At 49.6% G+C, this 27161-nt stretch overlaps 13 protein-coding genes and 1 non-coding gene across 14 annotated transcripts; 8 read left to right on the top strand and 6 right to left on the bottom strand.

Annotated features, from left to right (window-relative positions):
• Window positions 1-573: 573 nt before the first annotated feature.
• BABINDRAFT_164463 (uncharacterized protein) lies at window positions 574-1644 on the top strand (the record flags this gene model as incomplete). Its single annotated transcript, XM_019130257.1, has 1 exon — window positions 574-1644. The coding sequence occupies one exon, from the start codon at window positions 574-576 to the stop codon at window positions 1642-1644; it is 1071 nt and encodes a 356-aa protein (XP_018988043.1).
• Window positions 1645-3074: 1430 nt separating this feature from the next.
• On the top strand, window positions 3075-5424 carry BABINDRAFT_159239 (uncharacterized protein). The gene has a single exon (XM_019127547.1). It carries the CDS (start codon window positions 3222-3224, stop codon window positions 5376-5378), a length of 2157 nt encoding a protein of 718 aa, XP_018988042.1. The 5' UTR covers window positions 3075-3221; the 3' UTR covers window positions 5379-5424.
• On the bottom strand, window positions 5425-5724 carry BABINDRAFT_75403 (uncharacterized protein). Its single transcript, XM_019132642.1, has one exon. It carries the CDS (start codon window positions 5629-5631, stop codon window positions 5470-5472), a length of 162 nt encoding a protein of 53 aa, XP_018988041.1. The 5' UTR covers window positions 5632-5724; the 3' UTR covers window positions 5425-5469.
• Window positions 5725-6615: 891 nt separating this feature from the next.
• SUR7 (Sur7p) lies at window positions 6616-7569 on the top strand (the record flags this gene model as incomplete). The annotated part of the gene is made up of 2 exons (XM_019130697.1): window positions 6616-6659; window positions 6726-7569. 2 exons carry the CDS (start codon window positions 6616-6618, stop codon window positions 7567-7569), a joined length of 888 nt encoding a protein of 295 aa, XP_018988040.1.
• Window positions 7570-8226: 657 nt separating this feature from the next.
• On the top strand, window positions 8227-9335 carry THG1 (tRNA guanylyltransferase). The gene is made up of 2 exons (XM_019126837.1): window positions 8227-8278; window positions 8329-9335. Exons 1-2 carry the CDS (start codon window positions 8265-8267, stop codon window positions 9128-9130), a joined length of 816 nt encoding a protein of 271 aa, XP_018988039.1. The 5' UTR covers window positions 8227-8264; the 3' UTR covers window positions 9131-9335.
• Window positions 9336-9500: 165 nt separating this feature from the next.
• BABINDRAFT_159235 (coatomer subunit zeta) lies at window positions 9501-10198 on the bottom strand. The gene has a single exon (XM_019127546.1). The coding sequence runs from the start codon at window positions 10182-10184 to the stop codon at window positions 9606-9608; it is 579 nt and encodes a 192-aa protein (XP_018988038.1). The 5' UTR covers window positions 10185-10198; the 3' UTR covers window positions 9501-9605.
• Window positions 10199-10373: 175 nt separating this feature from the next.
• BABINDRAFT_159234 (uncharacterized protein) lies at window positions 10374-11875 on the top strand. Its single transcript, XM_019127545.1, has one exon. It carries the CDS (start codon window positions 10667-10669, stop codon window positions 11504-11506), a length of 840 nt encoding a protein of 279 aa, XP_018988037.1. The 5' UTR covers window positions 10374-10666; the 3' UTR covers window positions 11507-11875.
• Window positions 11876-12413: 538 nt separating this feature from the next.
• RPA135 (DNA-directed RNA polymerase I core subunit) lies at window positions 12414-15963 on the top strand. The gene has a single exon (XM_019127544.1). The coding sequence runs from the start codon at window positions 12451-12453 to the stop codon at window positions 15940-15942; it is 3492 nt and encodes a 1163-aa protein (XP_018988036.1). The 5' UTR covers window positions 12414-12450; the 3' UTR covers window positions 15943-15963.
• Window positions 15964-16677: 714 nt separating this feature from the next.
• On the top strand, window positions 16678-19741 carry PMR1 (Ca(2+)/Mn(2+)-transporting P-type ATPase). The gene has a single exon (XM_019127543.1). The coding sequence runs from the start codon at window positions 16873-16875 to the stop codon at window positions 19594-19596; it is 2724 nt and encodes a 907-aa protein (XP_018988035.1). The 5' UTR covers window positions 16678-16872; the 3' UTR covers window positions 19597-19741.
• A 155-nt stretch (window positions 19742-19896) lies between these two features.
• Window positions 19897-21278, bottom strand: BABINDRAFT_159231 (threonylcarbamoyladenylate synthase). Its single transcript, XM_019127542.1, has one exon. It carries the CDS (start codon window positions 21131-21133, stop codon window positions 20024-20026), a length of 1110 nt encoding a protein of 369 aa, XP_018988034.1. The 5' UTR covers window positions 21134-21278; the 3' UTR covers window positions 19897-20023.
• A 202-nt stretch (window positions 21279-21480) lies between these two features.
• On the bottom strand, window positions 21481-23869 carry VRP1 (Vrp1p). The gene has a single exon (XM_019127541.1). The coding sequence runs from the start codon at window positions 23723-23725 to the stop codon at window positions 21671-21673; it is 2055 nt and encodes a 684-aa protein (XP_018988033.1). The 5' UTR covers window positions 23726-23869; the 3' UTR covers window positions 21481-21670.
• A 627-nt stretch (window positions 23870-24496) lies between these two features.
• On the top strand, window positions 24497-25197 carry BABINDRAFT_164454 (uncharacterized protein; the record flags this gene model as incomplete). The annotated part of the gene is made up of 2 exons (XM_019130256.1): window positions 24497-24502; window positions 24568-25197. The coding sequence occupies 2 exons, from the start codon at window positions 24497-24499 to the stop codon at window positions 25195-25197; spliced, it is 636 nt and encodes a 211-aa protein (XP_018988032.1).
• Window positions 25198-25784: 587 nt separating this feature from the next.
• On the bottom strand, window positions 25785-26826 carry RFC4 (replication factor C subunit 4). The gene has a single exon (XM_019127540.1). It carries the CDS (start codon window positions 26779-26781, stop codon window positions 25813-25815), a length of 969 nt encoding a protein of 322 aa, XP_018988031.1. The 5' UTR covers window positions 26782-26826; the 3' UTR covers window positions 25785-25812.
• Window positions 26827-26909: 83 nt separating this feature from the next.
• On the bottom strand, window positions 26910-26981 carry BABINDRAFT_t18. The gene has a single exon. It is a non-coding gene; the product is annotated as a tRNA-Gln (tRNA).
• Window positions 26982-27161: the final 180 nt, after the last annotated feature.

Here is a 27161-nt window from a genome sequence, read left to right as displayed (position 1 = left end):
CTGAGGTCATACCTTTCAAAAGTGGATCGGCTGTGCGCCAGAACCAACTTACATTGATCACCCAACCCTGGGGATATTGGAAAGGAATAATGATTTTAGTGTGAGATATAACGTCACGTATAGTCAGTAATATTGACCATAAATAGTATGTAAAAGTTTTGCCCTAAAGCCCTTGAGAATCTCCTTTCAAAGCCATATACAGTGTTTAAAATACTCTAACACACATTAAGCAACAGAAGCCATACCCCTTGTACGAGCTGGCTTGCCCGTTCCAACTAGTGATGAAAACGACCGAGCCCACCCACGATCCTGCGTTCATCCCGTGTTACAGAAATCCACGAGACATTCCCCGCGCGTGCCTGCTGCCCTGAAAACCTACCTTCTTGCATAATTGTGCAGCACTTCACGAACGTCACTTTCATTTTCGGCAGGGTTGCCGCGCCACGCGATTTCAGAACACTCTATCGGGTTTATACCAGCCTGTCCAGCTGAACTTATGAATAGCTGCTTCATAATAACCCACTGAATACAGATTTCACCGACCCAAACACACAAACCTGGACTCGCCATACTATGACAAAGCTCAACGTCACTACCCCACCCGCTTCGGCCTCCATTGATGGCCCAAAGGGCACTGCCAAGACCGCTACAGACGACACGGAGCGCAGGATGAGAGCAGAAGAGAAGCGGGAGTTTTCGGAAGCCCGCAGGGCGCAGCTACAGTACGCGTCCGTTATCAAGACCAACTTGGAGGGCTTGCCGGACACGTTGCTCCACAACTATGAGGAAGACGCTATTATCCCGGCGGGCCAGAGTAAATTCCTCTACAAAACCGTGTTCAGCGACCCCGATGCGTTTTTTGACGACAAACAGGACGTGGTGCGCTTTCTTAAAGCCATCCGCCTGGTGGTGCGAGAGCTGGTCAAGGATGTCAAGGAAAACCACTCCAAGATGAAGTTCGAAACAAGGGACGCCGTGACGGCTGAAGCGAAGGACAAACCTAGTCAGGAAGCGGTGGTGGAGTTTATCCAAAGCTTACACTTTTCACCCTCCACCTTTAACCTCAAGGCCAAGACCTTGTCCATTATTGTGTCATCGATAGACACGATGGACAAGACCTTGGCTCAGAACATCAAGGAATACATGAAAGCCTACGTATCTACAGAGACTTTTTTACCTAAGAAGAACAACAAGGAGTTGGAATGTCGAATCAAACCGATATGGATCCGATCCAGCCCCAAGGGGTTCTTAGGGACGATAGTGGTGGGGCTTCTGCTCCCAAACTACCGTGCGGGGGTGGGGGGCAAGATTCTCAAAAGGTTGTTGCAGCCAAACGATGTGATTATGTTTGGCACCGTTCCTTCCGCGGAAGACTGTGACCTCTTGTCCATGACCACCCCTTATGGCTTGACTATGTTCTACTTTGTTGTAAGAATAGCCTCCGAGAAGGTTCCGAATGTTGAATTCGCCTGGAGGAGGTTCCAGGTGCGTCTTAAGGTGCTTGCCGGCCGTAAGTGGTGCACGGTCGAAGGGCCACCTAGACCGTACGGTGTGCGGGGTGAAAGAGCCTCTTGCTTGATGCATCTGACATGTGACAAGTGCGGGTTGGAAAATGAAGTATTTGGGTGTTTGAATTTTTCCTGAGTGGAAGCACGACTCAGCTAAGACTTGGATACGGGTAAGCCACCTGGATACCCAAGAGCGGACCCTCAAGGATTGGCCAAGGAGAAGTCCAAAATAAAAATACACTAACTGAAGATATGCTGAAGGTGTATTCTGAAGGAGTATTTTGAAAGTGTACCCTGAAGGAGTATTTTGAAGATGTATTTTGTGATGGATGATATGTGCCGTCCCAAACGAGTTTGCCAGGTTTCAGATCTGGCCCAGGGATCTTGGAAAAAGCTCCCAGGAGAGCAACTGTTTACTAAATAATGATAGGGACTATTGGTACCGAGAGTAGCATTTTCAAGACTCGCAGTTTCAGTTGTATTCCTATCTTGTATTTAAAATCTATGAAGCAGGACTGGCGTAAGCCTTTTTGCGTTTGAATTCTTTCTGAAGACCATGTGATTTAATTCTATCCTAATTTAATTCCGATTTTCGTGTTCCACTGGGCAAACACATGATCTACGTGTGTCTGCCTTTTACGCAATAATACAATACCAGCGTGGTCAGGTTTAGACTCGAACGATGTGTTCACAGTACATGCAATAGCTGGGGTTATAACAACCGGGGTGACTCGTCTAGATCATGCATTGCATTCATATTCTAACCTCCAGCCTTTTAATTTTCAGAGATATTTCGTATATCCCTATATGTGTAGACTTTGGGGATTATCAGGCCACGGGAAATGGTGGGTGGACAGAGTATTTGTCCCTGGCTCGGAGTACCTTTCCTTGGAAGTGTAATGGGGTTCTTACCAAGAAACCCACTTAAAAGTGAATGTACATATATGATGCGGTTATGCTTGGCCAAAATCAGAACCCACACTATACTCACGAGTTTATGAATCCTCACTTCCGTTACTTTTAGAGTACACAACCCGTTAGTCGGGTTGTGTTTGCCGCTGGTTTACTGCCCCACAAGGAGATTCGCCTTAAATATAGATCGAAAATCACAGACTGTATTCAACGAGCCGTATATTTCTTCATATATATCCCCATTACCCTGTGATATCATATAGAATGGTGCCACCCTCGAATCGTACCGTCTATCTTCATCGGTCGTCCGCTCTAGATGCAGAGAAAAGACGTCCAGGAGTATAGAAGCCTGCATGAAATCTGCTATTCACAAACAGCAAAACCAAACCCTGGTAATACCGGCCACATGATTAGGGATAAAATCCTCCTTTTGGTCTTTAAGTGACCCTGGCCGTGCTCATTCATGTATCAATCGACACAGACTGTCAATTAGTAGAACGCCCGTCGGCTGTACGATGCATGCATGCATAGTTACGCGAGGGTTGGGAGATCTTTAACCACTGTAACTGGAGCCACGGAGACGTTAAACTTCACGCTTCGGAAGCGCATGCATACGGTCCTATGGGCCAAGAGCATGATGCATAGGAGTTAACATGAGGTACAGCACTGCAAATAACCTATACATACTGCCAGTATCCCTTCGGAAAAGAGAATGTTCTTGTACCCCCCAAAAAAACTCAAGCCTCGCTTGTATCTATTTCTCCTCGTTTGGCCCTTGATATCTGTGCGATTGCCGTTACCATGAATCTCCACAGCCCTTCGTCCTTGGACCGCAAACAGAAGCGGGATAGCGTCGCTAATATGGAGAGAGTAAGCTATCTGCTATCGGTAATGACCCCCAAAATGGCGTTTGCCAAAGATAGGGCTACCGCCACTGCGGACAAATACGAGCTGGAAACCCAATCCCTCTGTGACAGTGACCCATCCGACACCTCTATAGAGGTGATTGTGGAGCCACATGTGCTGAAACAAAACACCGGAGTCACCGAAGACTCATATGCAAAGTATCCGGAAACGGCCACCCCCACATTGAGCATGACGAGCAGCGTGAGCACAACCACGGCCCTTGCTCGACAGGGAATTGTGTATACCCACCCTCGTCCTTTTTCACCCATTTCAACCGTATTTAGTTCCAGTTTGACGTTAGAAGCCGATGCCAGGGCTGCATCCCAACTTCAAGAGTATCTCATAGCCACAGCTACACAGGAGATTTTACCGGAGCTTTCCCCACAAGACAATAACTCTAGGAAAAAGCCGCCGCCGACATACCAACAGGCGGGGCTGAAGGCTCAGCCTTGGGGTGTTGTTTCTCGGGCGAACACGGAAGACATAGCTGCGGATTCGGTTACAACTTCAAAGGGGTCTATTGGGGTGCTGGTACCAGCGGAGAGGGCCAAAAGTATTCCCAACGAAAGGAGAACCTCAACTGCAACCAGCCACGTGCTACTCACTGTCGAAGAACTGCTCACTCCAGGGATGTCATTCGACAAGGAGGGGTTCGGTGAAGTCGACCGGCCGGCACGCCGGTTAAATGTCACTGAAAAGAGCTTTGAAAAAGTGGAAAGTACACCCAAGACCTACGGGGATGTGTTCCTCGGCACTGGCGCGGATAATGATGTACCTGAAGACAGTGCTTATAATCCCCCCAAGACTAAAAGTAGCCCCTCATCAATGAACGATGACAGCACTCTCAGTACCCATTTCTTGGTTAACTACAGCACCCACAGCTCCCTTTCCCAAAACGACAACGAACCTACGATTACTCCGCTCAGCCAAAAGACCTCCCCTCCCCCTTTATCTTCCGAGTCTGAGCACGAGGGTAAGAAAAGTCTTTTATCTAGTTCCTGTTACCAGACGCCTTCGGCTACCCTCTGTCTCCCTTCCTCTGCTACCCTCCCTCTCTGGTCTCCCCCCTCTGAAACTAACCTGATCAGAGACATAAATCAGGTGCACAGGGCTCAAGCGTACTACCAAAGAAGACAGAACCACAACTTACGGAGCGTTCCACGGGATTTGATTGGAGTGTATGAGAGAGAATGTGAGTTTGAATCGTCCCCCACGTATCTCCCCTACGACATCCTATTTGAAGACCGGGCTTACTTTCCCGCAAGCAAACTCGAAGTATCAGTGCTCCTCCAGTGTATCCGAAAGTACTTAACCCAGGTGGTCAGCCGCCTCCAAGCAGAACAGAAGACCATCGGACCTGGTGTGAGCAAATTCCGTGTGACAAGTTTTGATGGCGTGACCAAAAACGTGTCTTACCATAACCAGACAACCCCCCGGAAACAATCTGCTTTGATCAAACTTATCCAAAACCTCCATCTCTCCCCATTCGTATACGATGCTGAGGAAAGAAAACTCCAGATTGTCGTTTCTTCCTTGCTGCCGATCAATGAGCGGTTGTTGGGGAGCATCAGAGACTTTTTGGATGTTTTTGTGACCTCACAGTATTTCACCGTCCCCGGCGTAGCTCAGTTCAGGGTTCAGCAAGCTACAAACGAGAGTAGATTCCAAGGGGTGGCCATGGTTTCTCTCACCCTTCCAAGATACCGTGCCGGTGCTGCTAGTATGTTGCTCAAACAGTTATTGCATCACCAAGATGAGATAGTGGCCACTAATGCCCCAACAACCGAGGAAGGGGATATCCTAGCCACCTCCTACCCGATGAATTTGATCAAATTCTACTTTGTGGTGAGAATTGCCACAGGGCAGATGCCTGACCCGGGTCACCCTTGGTCCGCTGCCCTGGCGCGGTTAAAGGTGCTTGCTGGGCATAAGTGGTGCACGGAGAAAGTGTCCAGTTCGAAATCGGGATCTAGATCCAGCTGTTTGATGTATACACAATGCGATAAGTGCGGAATGAAAAATCGGATCTTCAGCTGTGTTGCCCTACAATAGACTTAGAATAGGGTCATAATCGTTAATAAAAACAGGTTACCGCTACTACCCGAAGAACCACCGAAGCAGGACCAAGAATAGTTGAGGGATTTCACCCAAGACTAAAGTAAAGATTTGGGATTACAACCCGATACCTAGCATAGTTATTTGTAGACTTGTGTACGGGACTAGTAATTTTCACACCAAGGCCTAAACGCTTTATGGATTTATAGACCAAGCCCCAGCTCCCAAAAAAGTTTACGACGATTAGCATTCTTCACTGCTTGACCACGACTCACTGTGTACTATGCCTCTGCAGATTCCGAGATATACTGAAATCATACAAACCTAATTTTGCCCACACTAAAACCACAACCATAACCACTCATACAGCCATAGACGACCCTCTCCGGACAATTATATCGTTATCTTTATCCGATATTGCATTGCCGTCGTGGTCTACACGCAACCTGGGAGGCCGCCAAACCACGTGCACAGCTCGAAATTCTCGCATTCGCTGTTTCGGGGGCAGATGCTGCTCGACTGGGAAATACTGCGGGCATATTGGCAACACTGTCGTCCCAACGCATGACTCCCCTTTTGGGTTGTAGAGCAATCGTCCGGATGGCCTGCACGCAATGAAGCCCGCAGGGCTGTACGTTATTTTTTATTTACATTTTCCCTAAAAAGAACCATTATGCGGCGAGTACGGCTGTGTATCTGCAACGCTTGCATCTTGTTATTTACGTTTCTCCTAATGCTCCCGCTAGATGGTCAAGAATGCATGCAAGAAGTCTCTCCATTAAGGATGAACACTCCTAGTACCAGGGTATCCCTTTTTATAAAACAGGAATAAACCTTTACCAATAGGATATTTAAACCAACATTTACCTAAAGGGGTATGAATGCAAGTATATTTATGACGCAGACTGCTCCCGAAGTAATCGTCCCACTAAGCTTCCTTCCGCTTAGCTTAGGGGAATTTCACTTTGCACAGGCCGACTGCAGAGCTTGGGACTCAGTCACGGAATATCCCATACAATCCTTGTCCAAATCTGTGCTAGATCGTTCTTAGTCCTGCGGCGTACCGGCTTGCATTCGAAAATTTCGTACGCCTCACCTCGCATCGCTCCCTGTTCCTTACATCTCACATTGACATTGGAAAAACAACACCGCTGGTTATTGCTCAATTGCTATATCATTCTCTTTGTTATTTTCCAATCTCCTCTTTAAATATCACTTGTTAAACCACGCAAACATGAAGTTAGCCATCGGAGGTCTCAATACCTTCTTCTTATTAGGGTATGTATATGACAACGCAGGCTTCTCACAGCCAGCGCCCGGGTAGCTGTATACTAACATCAACAGTGCCAACCTTCTCATCGCCTTGATCGTCCTTTCCGGTGTTGTTACCCACGCGCCATTCGACAAGTTTTATTGGCTCCAAGCAGACACTTCCACTATCGATGGCGCTCCAGAACTCTCCCGTTGGACCTTTTGGGGTCTCTGCCAGCCAGAAGCGAGAGATGGTGCGTCCATTAACTGTAACACGACGCCAGATTACCCACTCTCCCCGCTTGACAACTTTCCTACCTCTGCCAACATCCCGTCCGACTTTGTCAAGAACCGTGATACTTACTACTATTTGACCAGAACCGCGTTCCCACTCTACTTTGTTGGCTGGGCCTTTGCCTTTGTCTCTGTGTTCACCTCCATCTTTTCCTGGTGCTCCCACCGTTTAAACTTTGCCACTTCCATTTTTACCTTCCTCGGCCTCTTGACCACTTTGACCGCTACCGTTTTGCAGACCGCTGCCATCGCCATGGCCAAGAAGACTTTCAAGAACGCCGGCAACTACTCTCACATCGGACCTACCATGTTGGGGTTGACTTGGGCGGCTTCTGTCTGTATTGCCATTGTTTTCTTCTCCTCCACCGGTGCAGCCTGCTACAGAGGCTTCAAAGAGCACGCTGAGAGCGTGCACGAAGCCAACCACGAGGAGGAGTACAAGTCTTCTGACCTTGACAAGTATACTGCTCCCACCGACACCCAATTGCGTCGCGAAGTCTCCTCCGAGGCCTCTGCGACCCAGGCCTTTGAAGACCCTTACGCCGCCCAGAACAACCTCAACCAGGAACAGCCCCAGCAGGACGGAGAGGGCAGCGGTATCAGATTCTTCAAGGTGAGAAAGGTCGGTCAGACGCCAGTTTAAACACAATACATTCCTCATGATGGAGTCCTATCATGTGTTTTTTTTCTCTTCTCCATTCCACTAATATATATCTCAAACCCTTGACTCGGAATGGCACACAGTGGCATCTACTGCATTGAGCCTCTTTTTCAACGTTTAATTTATTCTCTCAGATTATCCCCTGTTTTACTATAATGTACGGTTACCGCTAGGGTAAATTTGTTCGATCTGGCTACGAGTACTTTCCAGTCGCCGGTTTATTTCTCGTTAAATAGTGTGGATATGGCCGGGCTAGCCTTTGGGATGACTGACAATGCCACTGTACCATCGGGTAAGCTTTGAATTAGTCCCTTTGACGACCAACTTCGATTGTCATGACATTTTTTTAGCTTCACATGGCGTGTGCTATGCGTTCAATGTTATAAACATCCAGAGACATTTGGCTGATCTTGACCAGAAAGCAAGCCTTTCACACCGGAATTTGCACCAATTGGATTTTGGTTATTGGATCCCCAAATTAACCCCACAGTTATTCTAGCCAGAGAGTGTTACCAGCAAAATCTTCCGACCTCATCGCCTATAGGTTACGTGCCCCGTAGCTGCATGCACATTTTTGTATGCACAATATTTTCTCTCCAGCATATACTTCAGTAAGGTCACTTTTTGCAGCCATTCAACGGCTATTCCACGAATATTCTAATCTAGCATCTAATAGCATGGCAAACTCAAAGTACGTTTTCTTTTCTCAGACTCTGTCTACCAATTTATCCTAACCAACAGATATGAATACGTCAAAAACTTTGAGCGAGAGAATCACCTCCTTCCGTCTTGCTACATTTTGATCCGCGTGGATGGCCGCGGGTTTCACAAGTTCAGCGCACACTACGAGTTTGCGAAACCAAATGATGCCGCCGCCTTACAGGTCATGAACCAGGCAGCGGAGCAGATGATGCGCCAGTTCCCCGACATTAGCGTGTGCTACGGGGATTCTGACGAGTACTCGTTCTTGTTGAGACGTAATTGTGAGCTTTTTGAGCGCCGCGAGTCAAAGTTGACCTCAACTTTTGCCAGCACGTTTTCCGCATTGTACCAGTTCTACTGGCGAGAAGTGATCCCAGAAAAGCCGTTGACGGTCGAGCGGTTACCCACATTTGATGCCCGGTGCGTGGTGTACCCCAACGCAGAAATCGTCCGCGACTACTTCCGTTGGAGACAGGTGGACTGCCACATCAACAACTTGTACAACACCACATTCTGGTACTTGGTATTACATGGGGGGATGACAACGAAGGAGGCAGAAAACCGGTTGATTGGGACGTTGGCGAGCGATAAACACGAAATTTTGTTCTCCCAGTTCCAACTCAACTACAACAACGAGCCTGAGGCGTACAAAAAGGGCACCACGATCTGCCGCGAGTATAGTGTGGTGGATGCTATTGAAGGGGGAATGATGAAAATGGAGTTGAGCGAGCGCCAGAAGCAGCGTGAAGAGAAGAAGCGCAAGAAGGCCAAGGTAGTGGTGCATCACACGGATATCATTAATGACAAGTTCTGGAACGAAAGGCCATGGTTGTTGCAATAGACTCTAGTGATAATAGATAGTGTAAGGAGATGCTGCCGTAAGACCCAGTGAACCCGGATTATTTGGACGACACCAAGTCAGAATTTACAATTGATAGATGCGGAAGGATTGATACTACACAATAATACTCGTGCTCAATGTAGAGTGGTGACAGGCTGCGTTTCATGTCGTATTTGCAGCCGGGTACGAGCAGATTCTCGAAGGCAAAGCTATTGATTTTGCATAGACATAGCGGTCAAAAGCGGATGTAACTATGCAAAAACTAGTTGTAAAAGCGAGCAGAATGAGAACCTCAGGCTTCAGCTACGATCCATTTCGAGTTGCTGAAATCCGCATCGATCGCTATTTATTGTGAGGCAAAACAGGCGGTTCTGATTTTACCACTTTTACGCTAGATAGACGTAGCTGTATATTAAAAACAATGACATGAAACAATGACATGAAACAATTACAAGGAAAGATTACAAGAAAAAAACTACAATTGTTGCAATCTCTCGCCGATCTTGGCCCTGGCAAAGTTAAAGGCAGAAAACAAGCCCTTCTCACTCAAGTCAATCTTGGCCAAATTAATGGCATCGGCCGATGGTGGGCCAGTGACTCTGGAGGCGATGACGGCTGAATCTGTTTCCAAGATGATGCCATCGTCGATAGTCTCGTCGATCGCCAACACAACCATATCGTAGTTCTCGGTGATGGACTTTTTGTCTAATGCGTTCTTCAACAAGATGTTGAAGGCCTCCACAAGCCCGCTGAAGCAACTCATCAAAAGAACCTCGTTCTCGTTCAAGTCACCCACCAAATATATAACCACGTCCGCAAACTCCTTGTAGAGCACAATGTGGTTGTCAAACAATATGATGTCGGAGTTGATCTTGTGTGTTTTCTTGAATAACGCCGTCTCGAAGCTCTGTTGCGACTTGAGGGTCTGGAACGGCGATGCGGTGGCATCCTCGGCGCTGTGTGGGGGTTTAAAGTACTTGGCATAGAGTCTTTTGGCCTCGTTGTCTAGTATGACAACCGCCTTGACAGTGTAGAGAGAGGTATTCAAGGACATGGGAGCAATGGGTTGGGGGTCCAAACCAACCAAGATCGGAATTAGCCGTCGGCGTGAAATACAATCGTGTCTAGATTGTGAGACGTGTTGGTTCTACTGGGTTGTACACGACTTTTTTTTTGCCAGACACCGAAAAAGTTGGCGCGTAAAAGGCAAAGGCAGTTCAAAATACAATGATGTTTGAACCCCAACCCATTGCTTCCAGACGCGATATCATATTGACCCAATACTTTTTCTTTAAGCATATAGCAAGTCTCCAAACAAACACGGTTTCATTATTCAGACCCGCCACATTCGCTCACCCTAGTTTCCACAAGAATACCATCGCCAGGCTTGCAATCCTCACGGTGCCTCTCTTATTTTGAAGAGAAATTGTACCCTTACCCACAGACCTCACACCCGAGTCCCCCAATACTAGGAGGCTAACCAACTGGCTTCGTCATCACTGGCACCTTAATCCCAGTACCGTTGTATTGCCCCGCATGTCCACCAGCGAGTCACATTTCTACTTCCACCTCCTACGCATCAGCGTGGCACAGATGTTGAAGAACGCGGGCTTCGACCGATGTGCGCCGTCCACACTCAACTTGGTGACAGATCTTTACACCCGCCATCTATCGCTTCTCTTGAAAGAGGCCCTCAAGCTCCTGGAACTCAGCGGTCGCGGCCAAGACCTCCAGGTCCAGGACATTGCGCAGGCATTTGTCAACATCGGCTTGATAAAACCCGTCACGCTTCTCGATCCGTTCGACCACGTCTACAAGCGAGAGACGAGTATCGATTTGGACTCAAACAACTACAACGACGGGATGAAGTTGTTCCTTGACTGGTCTACGGGTGACTGTCCCGAGCAGGCGCGGACCCTCAGTAGACCCACAAAGGAAATGATTGCGCTGGCAAAGAATACCACGCTTGGGCTACCGAGCACCACCGTGCGGGAGAACCCAAATAACCCTTTGAGACCCGTCTCCTCGTTTGTAATCCCCAGTAGCAGTCATCTCCAGGACAGTTCAGCCATGACGCCTGGTTCCTCCTTCCATTCATTGGACCTTAGCTCCATGCAGATGGCCAAAACTCCGGCCGCCCCAGAAGAGGAGTTTTCCGACCATGTTGACTGGTTTGCGTACCTCATGATGAAGCAGCACGGCAAGCTCGGTGCGGAGACCAGGTTCCAGGGAACCATCTTAGAGCCGTTAGAAAAATCTGCGAAGGATGCAGTGGCCGCCAATAGCGACTTTATCATTCTCGGCGAGACTCCGGAAACGTTAATCGACTGTTTACCGTATACCCAGCATTTGGATATGAGCGACGAAGAGTATTAAGACAGGGGTGAGCGAAAGGGTACCCCGAGATATGCTTATTTTGCTTCTGATTCTAAACGCCTGTCAATACCGCTATCCGGCTTTCGAATCTCCCGTGAACAGCCAGACGCATAGGTCTGAGCTTGGAAACTTGATTGGTCGGATATATGACCTAACCGGCTTTGATGGCCTATCCTGTTTATGTTTTTGGTTCCGTGACGAAACCCTGAATGTATAAGTAATGATTTATGATACGCAGTTGCAAGGTACGCACAGACGTGCTAGTTCAAGTGCATTCACGTGGTGATCTAAATGGTCACTTTTGGATCCACAATATGACAAAATCGTAGTTTCGTGGTGGTTTATCACTGGTAAATAAGCCAAGTTTAGCATACTTCTAATGACCAGTACTGGAAGCCATTCCGAAGGAACTGTGTCCACCATTCGTGTTCCAGACCTTAATCAAACCTGCACACAGCTGGGGGAAACGATTAATGATGTATCGTCGGCTCAACAAGGTTGAATCGATACCAAGATGGAATAGGCTAAAAATGATACTGCTAATATATTTCCACCATTTTGATTTTCTCCCTTACTGTTAAGTTCTCGAAACAGATCAATTGTACGACGTGCTCCTTAGCCGAGGCTATAGAAACGAACCTGCACGGAAACCATAGCAGCTAACGCTGGTATCAGCCCACACTAGTATCAACTCACCTTCTAGCCTTCCTCTAGATTCAAGTAACTCGGAAGCTAAGACTTAAAGTGCTGTTAAGTTCTCTCTCGACTCCCTAGGGGTAACCCCCGAAGAGCAAAGAGACTGAAGCTCTTCGGGGGTTACCCTATTATCCTGCATCATAAATTTTTCATTTTTCTTTTGGGCCTAAAATTTTTTCTTGAAAAGATGCACTTTTTGTTACCCCTGCCCTCCCTCTTCACACACTGATACCAGATCTGAACATAAAATGGGGGCCCAATTCAGAACGCTTGAGCGTGAGGCCCGTTTCCAGAACCCACCGAAGGACAAGTCTGCCTTCCCGTTCCTCGCTGACGCTGTGGCGCCACATGTCGGGTCGTTCAACGCCTTGACTGAGGGCCCGGACGGTGGGTTGCTCAACCTTGCGTGCCAGGACATTGGCAGCAAGACAATCTTTGACAGTAATGACCCCGAACGGTTGGGAAATAAGTTGAGCATCCGTGTGGAGTCTGTGCAGTTAACCAAGCCGGCGGTGCCAATGTCCGACAAGGTCTCGCTCAACAAACGCACGTACCCTTCTGAATGCAGAGAGAGAATGAGTACCTATAGATCACGTTTGGTGTTGAAATTGGCGTGGTCTGTCAACGACGGTGCTGAGGTTTCTGAGAACAGAGAGGCCGGGCAGGTGCCGATCATGTTGAAGTCGAACAGATGCCACTTGGAGAAGCTGTCTCCGGAGGAGCTCGTAGACTGCAAGGAGGAGTCAGACGAGATGGGTGGGTACTTCATCGTCAACGGTATCGAAAAGCTAATCAGAATGTTGATCGTCCAGAGACGTAACCACGTGATGGCGCTCATCCGTCCGTCCTTCGGCAACAGAGGTGCGACCTACACAAAGTTCGGTGTGCAGATCAGATCTGTCAGGCCGGATCAAACGTCGCAGACGAACGTGTTGCACTACCTCAACGACGGTAACGTGACGTTCCGTTTCTCGTGGAGAAAGAGTGAGTACCTCGTGCCGGTGATGATGGTGCTCAAGGCATTGGTCGAGACGAACGATCGCGAGATTTTCGACGGGGTTGTCGGTGCCGACTCCTCCAACTCGTTTCTTACTGACCGTCTCGAGTTGTTGTTGAGAACGTACAAGAAATACGCATTGCACTCGAAACAGGAGACATTGGCCTATCTCGGTGACAAGTTCCGCGTGGTCTTTAACGCCACGCCGGACGTTTCCGACATTAATGTCGGTAAGGAGGTCTTGAAGCGAATCGTGCTCGTGCACCTCGACTCCAATGCGGACAAGTTCCGCATGCTTTTGTTCATGGTCAGAAAGTTGTACACGTTAGTGGCCGGTGACTGCTGTCCTGACAATCCTGATGCTACCCAACATCAGGAGGTTCTTCTCGGTGGTTTCCTCTACGGGATGATCATCAAGGAGAAAATGGAGGAGTACCTCCAGAACATCCGTCTCCAGATCCAATCCGACATTTCCCGTGGGGTTGCCATCAACTTCAGCGACCGCAAATACATGTCGAGGGTCTTTATGCGCATTAACGAGAACATCGGCCAGAAGTTGCAGTACTTCCTCTCCACCGGTAACTTGGTCTCGCAGTCCGGGTTGGATTTGCAGCAGGTGTCCGGGTACACCGTTGTGGCGGAGAAAATTAACTTCCACCGTTTCATCTCACACTTCCGGATGGTCCACAGAGGGTCTTTCTTTACGGAAATGAAAACCACCACCGTCAGAAAGTTGTTACCCGAGTCCTGGGGGTTCCTCTGCCCGGTCCACACCCCTGATGGTTCGCCGTGTGGTTTGTTGAACCATTTGTCGCACAAGTGCAAGATTGCGACCGAAGCGTCTGACGTCTCGATGGTGCCAAAGGTGCTCTCTGCCTTGGGTGTTGCGCCAGCCCACACCTTTGCAGCCGGCCCCGACCAGTGTTGTGTACAGTTGGATGGTAAGATTATCGGTTGGTGTACCCACGAGCAGGGTAAGATTGTCGCCGACACCTTGAGATTCTTCAAGGTGGACGGACAGCACGGCTTACCGCTTGATTTGGAGGTGGGGTACGTGCCGCCGTCCTCCAAGGGTCAGTATCCAGGGTTATATCTCTTCGGTGGGTGCGCCAGAATGATGAGACCGACCAAGTACCTTCCGCTCGGCAAGCAGGATATCCTCGGGCCGTTTGAACAGGTATACATGAATGTGGCGGTCACTCCGGAGGAGATCGGCTCCAATATCCACACCCACGTTGAGTACTCACCAACCAACATCTTGTCGATCTTGGCCAACCTTACACCATTTTCTGACTTTAACCAGTCACCAAGAAACATGTACCAGTGCCAGATGGGTAAGCAGACCATGGGGACCCCTGGTGTGGGGTTGGTTCACAGATCGGACAACAAGTTGTACCGCTTGCAAACTGGCCAAACGCCAATCGTCAAAGCCAACTTGTACGACAACTACGGAATGGATAACTTCCCCAACGGTATGAATGCCGTGGTTGCGGTCATTTCCTACACCGGCTACGATATGGATGATGCAATGATCATCAACAAGTCGGCGGATGAGCGTGGGTTCGGGTACGGTACCGTCTACAAGGTCGAGAAGGTGGACTTGTCGCAGAGCAAGAGAAGAGGTGATCCAATCACGCAGCACTTCGGGTTCGGGCCGGATGAGTGGCCGGAGGAGTGGAGTGAGAAGCTCGACTCCGACGGGTTGCCATTGATCGGTGTCCAGGTGCACGAGGGTGATCCAATCTGCGCCTACTATGACGACACACTCGGGAAGACGAAGGTTAAGACCTACCACTCTTCCGAGCCGGGCTACATCGAGTCGGTCAAGCTTCTCGGGGACGATAATGGCGACCAGGAGTTTCAGACCATCAGCATCAAGTACAGAATCACCAGAAAGACGCAGATCGGTGACAAATTCTCATCCCGTCACGGGCAGAAGGGTGTTTGCTCCAGAAAGTGGCCGACCGTGGACATGCCGTTCTCTGAAACCGGGATTCAGCCGGACGTCATCATCAACCCCCACGCTTTCCCATCGCGTATGACCATCGGTATGTTCGTAGAGTCGCTTGCTGGTAAGGCCGGGTCATTGCACGGGATCTCTCAGGACTCCACGCCGTGGAAGTTCAGCGAAGACGATACCCCGGCAGACTTCTTTGGCGAGCAGTTGAGAAAGTCCGGGTACAATTACCATGGGAACGAGCCAATGTATTCCGGTGCCACTGGTGAGGAGTTGAGGGCCGATATTTACATCGGTGTGGTCTACTATCAAAGATTGAGACACATGGTCAATGATAAGTTCCAGGTCCGTTCGACCGGGCCCGTAAACTCGTTAACCATGCAGCCAGTCAAGGGGAGAAAGAGAAACGGTGGTATTCGTGTGGGTGAGATGGAGAGAGACGCGTTAATCGGACACGGTACCGCGTTCTTGTTGCAGGACCGTTTGTTGAACTGCTCCGATTACACCCAGACCTCTGTCTGTCGCTCGTGTGGCTCTTTGTTGACCACCCAAACCTCTGTGCCGCGAATTGGTGCGAGTGCCTCGGTCAGATGCAGAAGATGTTCCGGCAAGCTTGATCCAGCCGAGAAGACCGACAGTGCCGATGTCTGGGAGGACGGTCAGGGTAACAAGTTTGTCGGTGGAAGTAACTGCACCACCGTCGCCATTCCGTTCGTCTTGAAGTACTTGGACTCCGAGTTGGCCGCCATGGGGATTCGCATGCGCTACAACGTCGAGCCGATGTAAGTTGTGACATTGTATATCTTGTATTTTAAAATCATATCATATTAGATCTGTCGAAACCCTGTGCATATGGCTAGACTAGATAAATAAAAGATTTCCGTTATGGATCATAATTGACGTTTGTTTCACCATAAAAGAATCAGGGGTGCCGGGGATTTATGCTATAATGGTGGCTAACCAGGAGTAAATGCAGACGCGTTACTTCCTAAATCTATGTTAATTTGTCTTCAGAGCTTGTTGTGATTGTCAATTACCCCCCCCCCCCCCCCTTTTTTTTTAACACTGAAATTCATTCATTCTACAATGTATTCTTCAGCCCATTTATAGATCTATATCCTATTCTTGCCATTCATAACCAGACGTCGTCCACGCGTACTCCTGCACCACTGGGCCTCATCTGCTTAAACATGCCTCACCAGCCACGCCACACATTACTTTTCTGAGAGTATATACTCCACTAAAATAATTCATTCAATTCATACCTTTCGTACAGCCAATCTATTAAGTAGTCAAAAGGATAATCAAAATTTAAACCACCTCTCTTTTGCATAATATAGTACCTATCCGAATATTCTGTAAAAAAAAAACAAAAAAAAACAGCTTCCTATCCAACGTAAGTCCCTGCGCCGCACACCGCCACGGAACATTTTCCGTTGCCGCGTTGTGCGCTGGCAATTACAATTCTGCCGCTCTCGGCTAGACGCCGGATGAAAAAAGTACATTTACACGGCCACCACGTAAACCTGCTAAGTCATCAGCAAGTGATACCTTTTCTGGCTATTTCTTGTCACATCTCGGCCTCTTTGCACTAGAAACCCTTCCTAATTTCTTGCACCCGCTGTACCCGCCATAGATTCACGTCTCACCCAAATAGCCTGAATCCGTCACCAACTCTGGTTAGAGCTTCCGCCTTTTTTTAAAAAACCCTTAGTCATGGCCGAAAACCCCTTTTTGGTCAACCTAACCCGTGAGGTTCCCTCCCGCTCGAGCACCCCGTCGCTCAAGTACTGCTCCTCCTCCGTCGAAGACACCGTCAGAGAGCTCCAGACCGATTCCCTCAAGGGCCTCTCTGACAACCAAGATATTGCCTACCGCCGCAACATCCACGGCACCAACGAGCTCACCGAGGAAGAGGACGAACACATTGCGATCAAGTTTGTCAAGACATTCTACGAAGACAAGCTCATCCTCTTGTTAATCGGTTCTGCCGCCGTATCCTTCTGGATGGGCAACACTGACGACGCGGTTTCCATCACGCTTGCCATCTTCATTGTGGTTTCGGTTGGTTTCGTGCAGGAGTACCGTTCAGAAAAGTCCTTGGAAGCCTTGAACCAGTTGATCCCAGCCGAAGCCCACTTGACCAGAAACGGCTCCACGCAAACCGTTCTTGCCTCCACCTTGGTCCCCGGCGATCTTGTGCACTTTTCCGTGGGAGACAGAGTCCCGGCCGACATCCGTGTCACCGAAGCAGTCCATTTGTCCATTGACGAAAGTAACTTGACCGGTGAAAACAACCCGGTGTTCAAGAACATCGACGCTATTCGCTCCTCCGAGGTTGTGCCGGTCACTGGCCGTGAATCGATTGCCTTCATGGGCACCTTGGTCCGTGACGGCCATGGCAGCGGTATTGTGGTTGCCACCGGCTCCCTGACTGAGTTTGGGACTGTGTTTGCGATGATGTCTGAAATCGAAAAGCCCAAGACGCCGTTGCAGAACACCATGGACAAGCTCGGTGAGCAGTTGTCGCTCTTTTCGTTTGTTGTCATCGGTATCATCTGCCTCATTGGTGTCATCCAGGGCCGTTCGTGGTTGGACATGTTCCAGATTTCGGTTTCCCTCGCTGTGGCCGCCATCCCCGAGGGGTTGCCGATCATTGTCACCGTCACGCTTGCGCTTGGAGTCCTCAGAATGGCTCGCCACAAGGCGATTGTGAGACGTTTGCCTAGCGTGGAGACTTTAGGGTCTGTCAACGTGATTTGCTCGGATAAGACCGGTACCTTGACCCAAAATCACATGACCGTGACCCAGGTCTGGTCTGTGGACATGAAGGACGTCCCGTTGGATGTACACAAGGCCCTCTCACAGCCGTTGACCCGGGACATTACCACCCTCCTCGAAGTCAGCAGTATCTGTAATAACGCGAGGTACTCGCCGGAGACTGAGAGATACGTGGGTAACCCTACCGATATCGCTTTGGTCGAGTGCTTGCCTCACTTCTGCGTGGAGGACATGAGAGGCACCAGAGAGAGGGTGAACGAGTTGCCATTCTCCTCCCTTAGAAAGTACATGGCTGTCTGTGCGCACAGCGGTGACAAGAGCAAGTGCGAGACCTTTACCAAGGGTGCGATTGAAAAAATCTTGGAAAAGTGTGTGAGCTACTACGACAAGGCTGGCAAGCCAAAGCCGTTAGACGAAAAGACCAGGGCCCAGATCAACGACATGGCCGAAACCTTGGCTTCCAAGGGCTTGAGAGTGATTGCGTTGGCCAAATGTGCTGGTACCTTCACCACCGAGCCGTCCGACATGGTGTTTGCTGGTTTGGTAGGCATGAACGACCCTCCTAGGCCGTCTGTCCGCAAAGCCATTGCTCGTTTGATGAGAGGCGGTGTCCACGTGATCATGATCACCGGTGACTCCCAGACCACCGCTGTCAACGTTGCCAAGCAGATCGGGATGCCGATCAACGATCCTCGTGTATCAGTGATGACCGGTGACAAGTTGGACAGCATGTCTGAAGAAGCATTGGCTGCTGCCATCAGCAATGTGTCCGTGTTTGCCCGAACCACCCCAGAGCACAAGGTGGCAATTGTCAGAGCCTTGCAGCGTCGTGGTGACATCGTGGCGATGACCGGTGATGGTGTCAATGATGCTCCAGCTTTGAAGCTCGCGGACATTGGTATTTCGATGGGTAAAATGGGGACGGATGTTGCCAAGGAAGCCTCAGACATGGTGCTTACCGACGATGATTTCTCCACCATTTTGAATGCAATCGAAGAGGGCAAGGGTATTTTCTACAACATTCAGAACTTTTTAACCTTCCAGCTCTCTACCTCCATCGCTGCCTTGTCTTTGATTGCGTTGTCGACCTTACTCAAGCTTCCAAACCCGCTTAACGCCATGCAGATCTTGTGGATCAACATCCTCATGGACGGTCCACCAGCCCAGTCTCTTGGGGTGGAGCCGGTGGATCCTGAGGTCATGAACAAGCCTCCAAGATCGCGCAACGACAAGATCTTGACCACTGCCGTTATCAAGCGCTTGTTGCAGTCTGCCGCAACTATCATCACCGGGACTATGTTTGTGTACATGCGCGAGATGAAGGACGAGATCACCGCCAGGGACACTACTATGACCTTCACCTGCTTTGTGATGTTTGACATGTTCAATGCCTTGGCGTGCCGTCACAACACTAAATCTATCTTCTCCATGGGCATGACTAACTCGATGTTCAACTTTGCGGTTGCCGGGTCTTTAATCGGCCAGTTGTGCGCGATTTACGTGCCGTTTTTCCAGCGTATCTTCCAGACCGAGGCGTTAAGTGCAGGCGACTTGCTCTTCTTGTTGTGTATTACCAGTACGGTGTTTATCGGGGATGAGATTAGAAAGTTCTTGTCAAAGAGCAATGGGATTTCTTCTCGCTACAGTTATAACGTCTAGGCTACCAAGCTCTGATGTGGGTCTATATCGGTGATTCCACCCACTGATGCTTGCACTTCCTTTGAGGCGTATAGTGATGGGGTGGTAGTGAAGTGCCACCCGACAGGGCAGTGTCCCATTTGTGCCATATAATATAGAAACGGTCTTTCATATGTATTTTACACTAATCTTGTAATGAATGCGGTAGAGGCGTCAGACCAGATGCATCAAAGTGTACATAAACCATAGGCAAGCATCCTTCACAAAAATCTGACAATTTAGTGATGATCATGACCCGTCTCTCGTATTATTTACGTGGCGCTTCTTAGACTATTCATCAGCCTACGGTTCTGCTCATGCCAGTTTCTGCCCTCTTTGATTCTATCTACGAGAAATTAAGTCATTACATGTCTGCAATCTATATACAGATACCGTTACAGCCTTTTCGTTACAATCCACCATCGACAATCTCGCCTGCAGCCTTGCTCAACCGATTCATCACCGCCAATCCCTCATTCGACTCGTCGATGCCCTCAACAAAGATGACATCCACTCCCATCTCGTCCACCTCTCTCAACATGGCAAACAAGTTGCGCGAGATGTCAGCGCCAGTCGTGCCCATGTCTCTCTCCACCTGGATCAACGGGGAGCTCTCAAAGAACCGAGATTTCAACAACGCGCACTTCTTGTTCTGCAACCCATTCTTGATAATGTATTCCTCCACTCTGGCACCAGTTCCAGAGTTCACAAACAACACCACCTTGGCCTTGGGTGAATAGTGTCTGTACTTCATACCGGGAGTTCTCACGGCTTCCATTTTCCCCGCGGTTTTCTTGGCTAGCACGACATTCTCCCAAGCCAGGCCACCGAATTTTCGGATGTCCTCGACGGAAATCCCACCCGGTCTCAACAACATCGGCGGGCTCACCAAACCATCTACAACGGTTGATTCCACTCCGACGTCACACGCACCACCGTCTAAAATCATCGGGATCCTACCCTGAAGGTCCGCATACACGTGGCTGGCGAGGGTAGGGCTCGGCCTGGTGGAGGCATTAGCAGAGGGAGCAGCGATCGGGGTATCGCTCAACGCGATTAACGCCCGGGCGACGGGATGGGCCGGAATGCGAACCGCAAAGGTAGGCTGGTTGGCAGTGACAAGCAGTGAGAGAGGGGAGCTGGGGAAGACGGGAAGCAAGATGGTCAAGGGCCCTGGCCAGAACTTTGCAAGCAACGGAGTATAGATCTCGGGAATCTCATAGTCTTCAGGAAGAATCTTGCGCTTCAACTGAGATAAGGAGGAGACGTGTACGATTAACGGGTTGTCTGCTGGTCGGTTCTTGGCACGGTAGATAGATCTGACCGATTCGTCGCTGAGAGCAGAGCCCCCCAAACCGTATACGGTTTCAGTAGGGAACCCAACAACGTCAGTGGTGTCATGGAGAATAGCCGCTGCGGCTAGTAGGTTTTTTCTGGTGACCGCATCGCTGATGATAGGCTCGTCGGAGGAGCCGAATGTGATGGAGGACGTGTCTACGGGTAAAATGCGAGTGTTCATGGCTGTATGGAGCAAGCGGCGCCCTTGCAATTTGGAAAACGTTTTGAAGTTGTGTGAATTGCCACACGGAAGATAAGGCGGTAGGGGTGGTACTTTCGACACAATCGGTTGGAGATAGGTGTTTTCAACTTATCGGAGTTTGGGCAAAAATTTTATTTTTCAAAATGCAGGATAGGTTTGGCGTGAAGCTGCGCAGAATAATGTAATTGGGGTCCCTGGAGATGAAGGTAGTTCGGTAGCAAACGTATAAAATCTGTTGGTTCAATCAATATATACTATGTCTATTTTAAATATATATAATACATATTTTACAAACATATAATACATATTTTACCTACATATATAATGCTTGCTTTGCATAAAAAATTAACATACTTATATAATTGAATTACGTTAAGATTAAGCAGGAGAAATATAAATACAACCAGTCAGCCCTAGCATGTGTTATATAGTGAGTTGCTAACGCTAACCATAAATTCGTATAACTATGACACCCTGTTTCAATAATCCTTCTGCTCACCGGAAACCGCTCATACTTCATTGAAAAGCCTCGAGCTTCAACGGAACACTGCTACCTCTACCACTCGGGTACAACTTCTCCTTGCCCTCGAAGCGTCTCGGTTTTGGCAAGTTGTTTTTATTCACATATTTGTATCGAGCGTCGTCAATCACAAACCTTTCCGTGGCGGTAGCACCAGGGGCAACTTGGGAGCCGGTGATAGTGTACGACGAAGTATCGATTTTTCTCAAGCTAGAGGCAGCAGGTGTGATACCAGTGGCTGGAGCGGTAGTCTGAGCCGAGTTTCCAAACATACGCAGCTTTGTGGATGCTTGCGGGGGAGCTGGCGCCGACAGAAGAGGTAAGGATGGCGGCGGGATCGTTTCTTGAGGAGGAGCAGATTGGGGCAACGCTGGTGGGGGTGCAGATTGTGGGGGTGGGGCTCTTCGAGATGAAGCCGGAGGACCAGCGATTATCGAAGAAGGTGGAAGGGCGGGCGGCTGTTTTGGTGCGGAAACCTGTGGAACCGGAGGCGCAAATGATGTCGGAAGTTGTGGCGCAGATGCCGCTGGGGCCTTTGGAATACTCGGAGAAGGGCGGGGGACAGGATTTGAATCACTTCCCGATGGAGGGGTGGATGAGCCATCAAACACATTGGAGTCATCCCTCCTACTTTGAATCCCTGCCAAGAACGGTAAGCCCCCTGATGGAGGTGGTGGAACAGGTGGTGCTTCCATAGAAGGAGGGGAAGCTAGTACTGGTGGTGGAGGTGGCGCAGACGACACCTTTGGAGCAGAGTGACCGGGAGCCTTTGCCCCATCAATCACATTACTATCATCACGTTTGTTATTGATGGCAGCAAGGAAGGGCAACCCTCCAGAGGGTAATGGGGGCGCGGGAGGGCTCACAGAGGTTGGAGGGGCGGGGGCCAGCGGAATTTTTGGAGCACCTTGGCCGCCAAAAACATGCTTATCATCTCTTTTGTTGTTGATGGCGTCTAAGAATGGCAACCCACTAGGAGGAGGAGGAGGAGGAGGAGAAGGGATCTTGGGAGCCGACATCGCATTAGCCTCGTCTCTCTTATTGATCAGAGCTAGGAATGGCAAACTGTCAGAGGGAGGGGCAGGAGCACTGGAGCTCGCTTTGCTAGTCCCCCCAATCACGTTTTTGTCGTCTCTCTTCTTGTTGATTTCTCCCAAGAACGGTAACCCTCCAGAGGGCAATGGCGGTGGCGGAGGAACCCCTGATACAGGGAGCGGTGGGGGAGCACCTATTGACGGAAGTTTAGGAGGAGGAGGGGCTTCCAGAGATGGAAGTTTTGGAGGAGCAGGAGCACTGGCACTAGGAACTGGTGGCGGTGGAGGGGCAGAGAACGAAGGGGGAGGCGGCGATACGGGCATTGGAGGAGGGCTGGTAACCCCCAAAGACGACCCCGAAGGTGACCTAACGTGCTCAGGTTTCTTTGGTCTAGGCGGCACGAGATTCTTTTTCGGTCTTGTGGGGATACTTGGGGTCGAGCTTGCAGGGGGTATTGGCGGAGCCAGAACAACCGGGGCTGAAATCCTAGGAATCGGAGGGGCTGTCCCAACAGGAGGGCTTGGAAAGCTCGGAACGGGGGTATACCCTGGAGGCTTGGGAGCTGAAGACCCTGGCACTGGCGGCGCTGAGCCGAAGGGAACGGGAGGAGCAACGGCTTGTGCGTCATATGAGGGGACCCTCCGGTGGGGCCTAGAGGGCACAGAGGGATTTGAAGCTGATGGTGGAGGTTTGGCTCCACTGGCGCTTCTTAACTTGGGCATACCACCGGCAAAAATGTCGCCTAGTTGCGGAACTGGCGGGGCGCCGCTCACGGGCGCTTGTGGGCTAGAGTGCGAAGGGGCGCCGGAGGATAAAATTGGCGGAGCTGCCATGGAAGTTCCAGGCAGATCAGTAACTCTTCCAGCTATTGCTGGAGCACTTCGATCCTTGGTTTCTGTCTTCTTCAACTTGAAGCCTTTGTGGATGTCGCCAAGAAGAGCATTGACGGAGGGTGGCGGGTTGGGCGTGGAGCCACCCATTGGTGGTGGAGGAGGAGGAGGAGGAGGCGGTGGCATCGAGCGATGAACAATGGGTTGCAGATTAGCAAGCTGTGTGAGATAGATCAACCGTACGGATGGGGCTACATAAAAGCAAAATCAGTCAAAGCCCCCCCGGGGCTATCGATCTGGCGGCTAGAGACTGTGCAAGACACGACTGAGGGGCAGTGCATAGGCAACATCCGGGATGTTGTGGGGACCACACTTCGGGTGTGAGGTGCATGGGACTGGAAGCCACTGGATAGTTGTTTAGGGCTATCCGGGGATAATAAACTCTCAGGCTCTACACTGATTTTTTTACCATAGGTGCAGACGTCTTTTAACGCCGCATTGGAAGCTAGGCTCGCCAATGAATATGGCTTAACCGAGCAACGTGGAGGTTCATGCTGTACCCTTCCACCTAAAGATTACGACTCGTCGAGAAGACCAGCAGGGGCTACCAGTGAGTTGAGACTTTGTGACGGACAGGAGGTGGTTACGCCGCCAATGGTGAAGGAAACCGCACAGGTGGGTTTCTCTACGAAGTATGTGGGCACTAGCAGTAGTTTGCAAACCTATAACATATTTTAGATTCAAGTATTAGGTATATCCCACGTACGAAAGATCGATGGGCGCCATTTACGGCGGTTTGAAGAACCGGCTCTTGTCACATGGCAGATGTGATGGGCGGCACTTCGATGGGTGTGCACGTGACCTAATGCTTTCATGCGATTTTCTCTAGACTGGGTATCTGTAGAAATCTCACTATAACCTATTGTCGAGACACAGTATATCAAAGAACCATCGAATATGGGAGTAGGTATCCTGATTTTAGCTCCTCCATATGGCGTGCTCTCTAGTGCGGATTACTAACCTTCCAGGCTGACGGTGGCACGATTGTCAAGAAGAACAACCAGAAGGAAGCAATCAAAGAGTACAAACATTCTTCCAGCCAACTTGTGGAACTCTCATCCAATGACACATACATGTGTCCTCTCTCACTGGAGGTCTTAGCGAGTCCAATTGTGGGGGATTACTTAGGCACCTTTTACAACAAAGACGCAGTGCTCCAGCTCGTGCTTGATAAAATGCAAGGGACAAGAACCGAAAAGTACACTCACTTGACTTCGTTAAAAGACGTGGTGGATATAAACGCCGTCTGGAATGAGGAAAAGACCCGGATCGTCTGCCCAATCATGAATAAGGAGTTCCAGCCCGGGAGCGTGGGCAACGAGTTTGCTTATTTTGTTCCGTGTGGATGTATGTGCCAGGCGAAGGTGATCAAAGAGCTCGATAGAAAGTTGTGTCCAGTTTGCAACGAAAGCATCCAGCCACGTGACGTTATCGCCGTGTTTCCTTCACAGGAGGAAGAGGTGAAGTTGGAGGAGCGAATGGCGGAGTTATCAGCCGCGAACTTGACGCATTCTTTGAAGCCCAAAAAGTCAGAAAGGAAGACCAAGAAGCGGAAGGGTGAGGGCCGGATGCCAGGGATGAAAAAAGCAAAGATTTAGGTTGCGGTGCGAGCATGTACAACTATCTGGGATATAAAGGGGCAGCGTTGTCCCCGAAAGGAAAACATAAAGAAATAACAGGCAATTTACCGGCCGCTGGTCTTGCAGTTTTAGCGGCTTTGTTTTGCCATGGGATAGTATGGCTGTAACGCCGGATCCTTTCCACTAGAGACTTACAGAATACAGTGCTTCTTTAAGTATGCATAGAAGGCACATGAGATAGTATGTTTATTGGCGAAAAGGCGGATGGAGAGTGATACGGGTTAGCTTGATGGTGGCTGGTGCTATCAGTAGCTGGTCTCTGAACAATGCTGGTTCGAATACAGCTGCGCAAGTATAGCGGTTCAATTAACTCTGATTTTTAATCACCAAAATGTAGATCGATAGGCATCCACCTGTAACGTGATATCTAACTTTACCAGGCCATGTTCAACTATGGAAGATTCCAGAGATAGGCTCTTGTAGCCACCGCAGACTTCACCCATAGTGTAATATTTGACACTGATTGAACATAGGGGTAGTTTCCTTAAACCCGTACATTTACAACTAGCAAACCTGTTCTCTCAGTTTCTACGACTACATCTATATTTTCAATGCTTCGTTTAATTTTACCCACTACGCCATGTCGGCGATGCGAGCCAACATCCCAGATAACTGCAAGTAACTGGAGACCCCCTCAAGAACATGCATGTGGGTGAAGCCAATCTCGCGGATCAACTCTAACCGCCGGCCCTCCTTGATTTCGACCATGTTTTTCGTCACCTTGAACGACGTGGAGGCAATATCCACAGCAGAGTAGCCCTTAGCCCATAAGGTGTTCAAGTAGTCAATCGCGTCGTCGATTTGCCCGGCAGAGGCCGACAAGACCATCTTTCTGACCACAAGCGGATGTGGCGAGTCTACGACCCTGAAGACGTTTTCGCCAGAGACGAATGTGAATCCCGCGACAGTGCTTTGCAAATTGTTGATCGCCTGTCGCATGTCACCCTCGGCGGTGAAAATCAACGCCTCTAACCCATCATTCGCATACTCCACACCCTCCGCCTTGATCACCAGCAACAAGCGGTCCAACACCTGTTCGTCCAGCAAGCGTGTGTAGCGCAAAATTGCGCAACGCGACTGCAACGGCTCGATAATTTTGTTCGACTGGTTGCACGCAAAGGCAAACCGCGTGGTGTTGGAGTAGATCTCCATGGTTCGTCTCAACGCCTGCTGCGCACCCGCGGTCATCGAGTCGGCCTCGTCCAAAATGACAATCTTGTGTTTCCCCGGCGCCAACTGCACTTTTTTCTGTGCAAACTGTTTGATTTTGTTCCGCACCACCTCGATCCCACGGTCGTCCGACGCGTTCAACTCGAGCACCGCATCACCGTAAGACTCGCCGAGCAACTCATGCGCGAGACAGTGAATGGAGGTTGTCTTACCAATGCCCGGCAACCCGGAAATGATCAAGTGTGGCATGTTTCCGTCTTGCGCAATCAACTGGAGCCGTTCCACCGTCTCGGCATTTCCGACCACATCTTTCAACACCTTGGGGCGGTACTTTTCTACCCATGGGAGCTCTAGCTTGAGGGCTTTCGACATTGTAGTAGCAGGTATAGGGGGGAGCAGATCTCTGGCAAAAGTGGTGCAGAGCCGGTGGAGTTTAAATTCGACGCGTCGCGTGAATGATTTTGGAGCGTGCAGGAGATGAAAAATTAGACGCAAAAAAAAGGTCGTACCCGGATTCGAACCGGGGTTTATTGGATCAGAACCAACAGTGATAACCACTACACTATACAACCTGTAATTGTTTCTGTCAGGGTTCCAGCGCCTGTTGGTATTCCAGTCGGGGGGTTGTAATCAGTCATTGATTCACAAGTTACTTATCGTGATCTTCCACAAAAATAAAGATAATATTAAAACCAAGATCATTCTTAGATCTGGAAAACTACTTCCTTATATAGCTTTCTTCGGTGCCTCAT

The sequence above is a fragment of the Babjeviella inositovora genome (assembly GCF_001661335.1).
Source record: "Babjeviella inositovora NRRL Y-12698 unplaced genomic scaffold BABINscaffold_1, whole genome shotgun sequence".
In the NCBI taxonomy this organism is placed as follows: Eukaryota; Fungi; Ascomycota; class Pichiomycetes; order Serinales; genus Babjeviella; species Babjeviella inositovora.
This window is presented reverse-complemented; position numbering and strand designations above follow the sequence as displayed.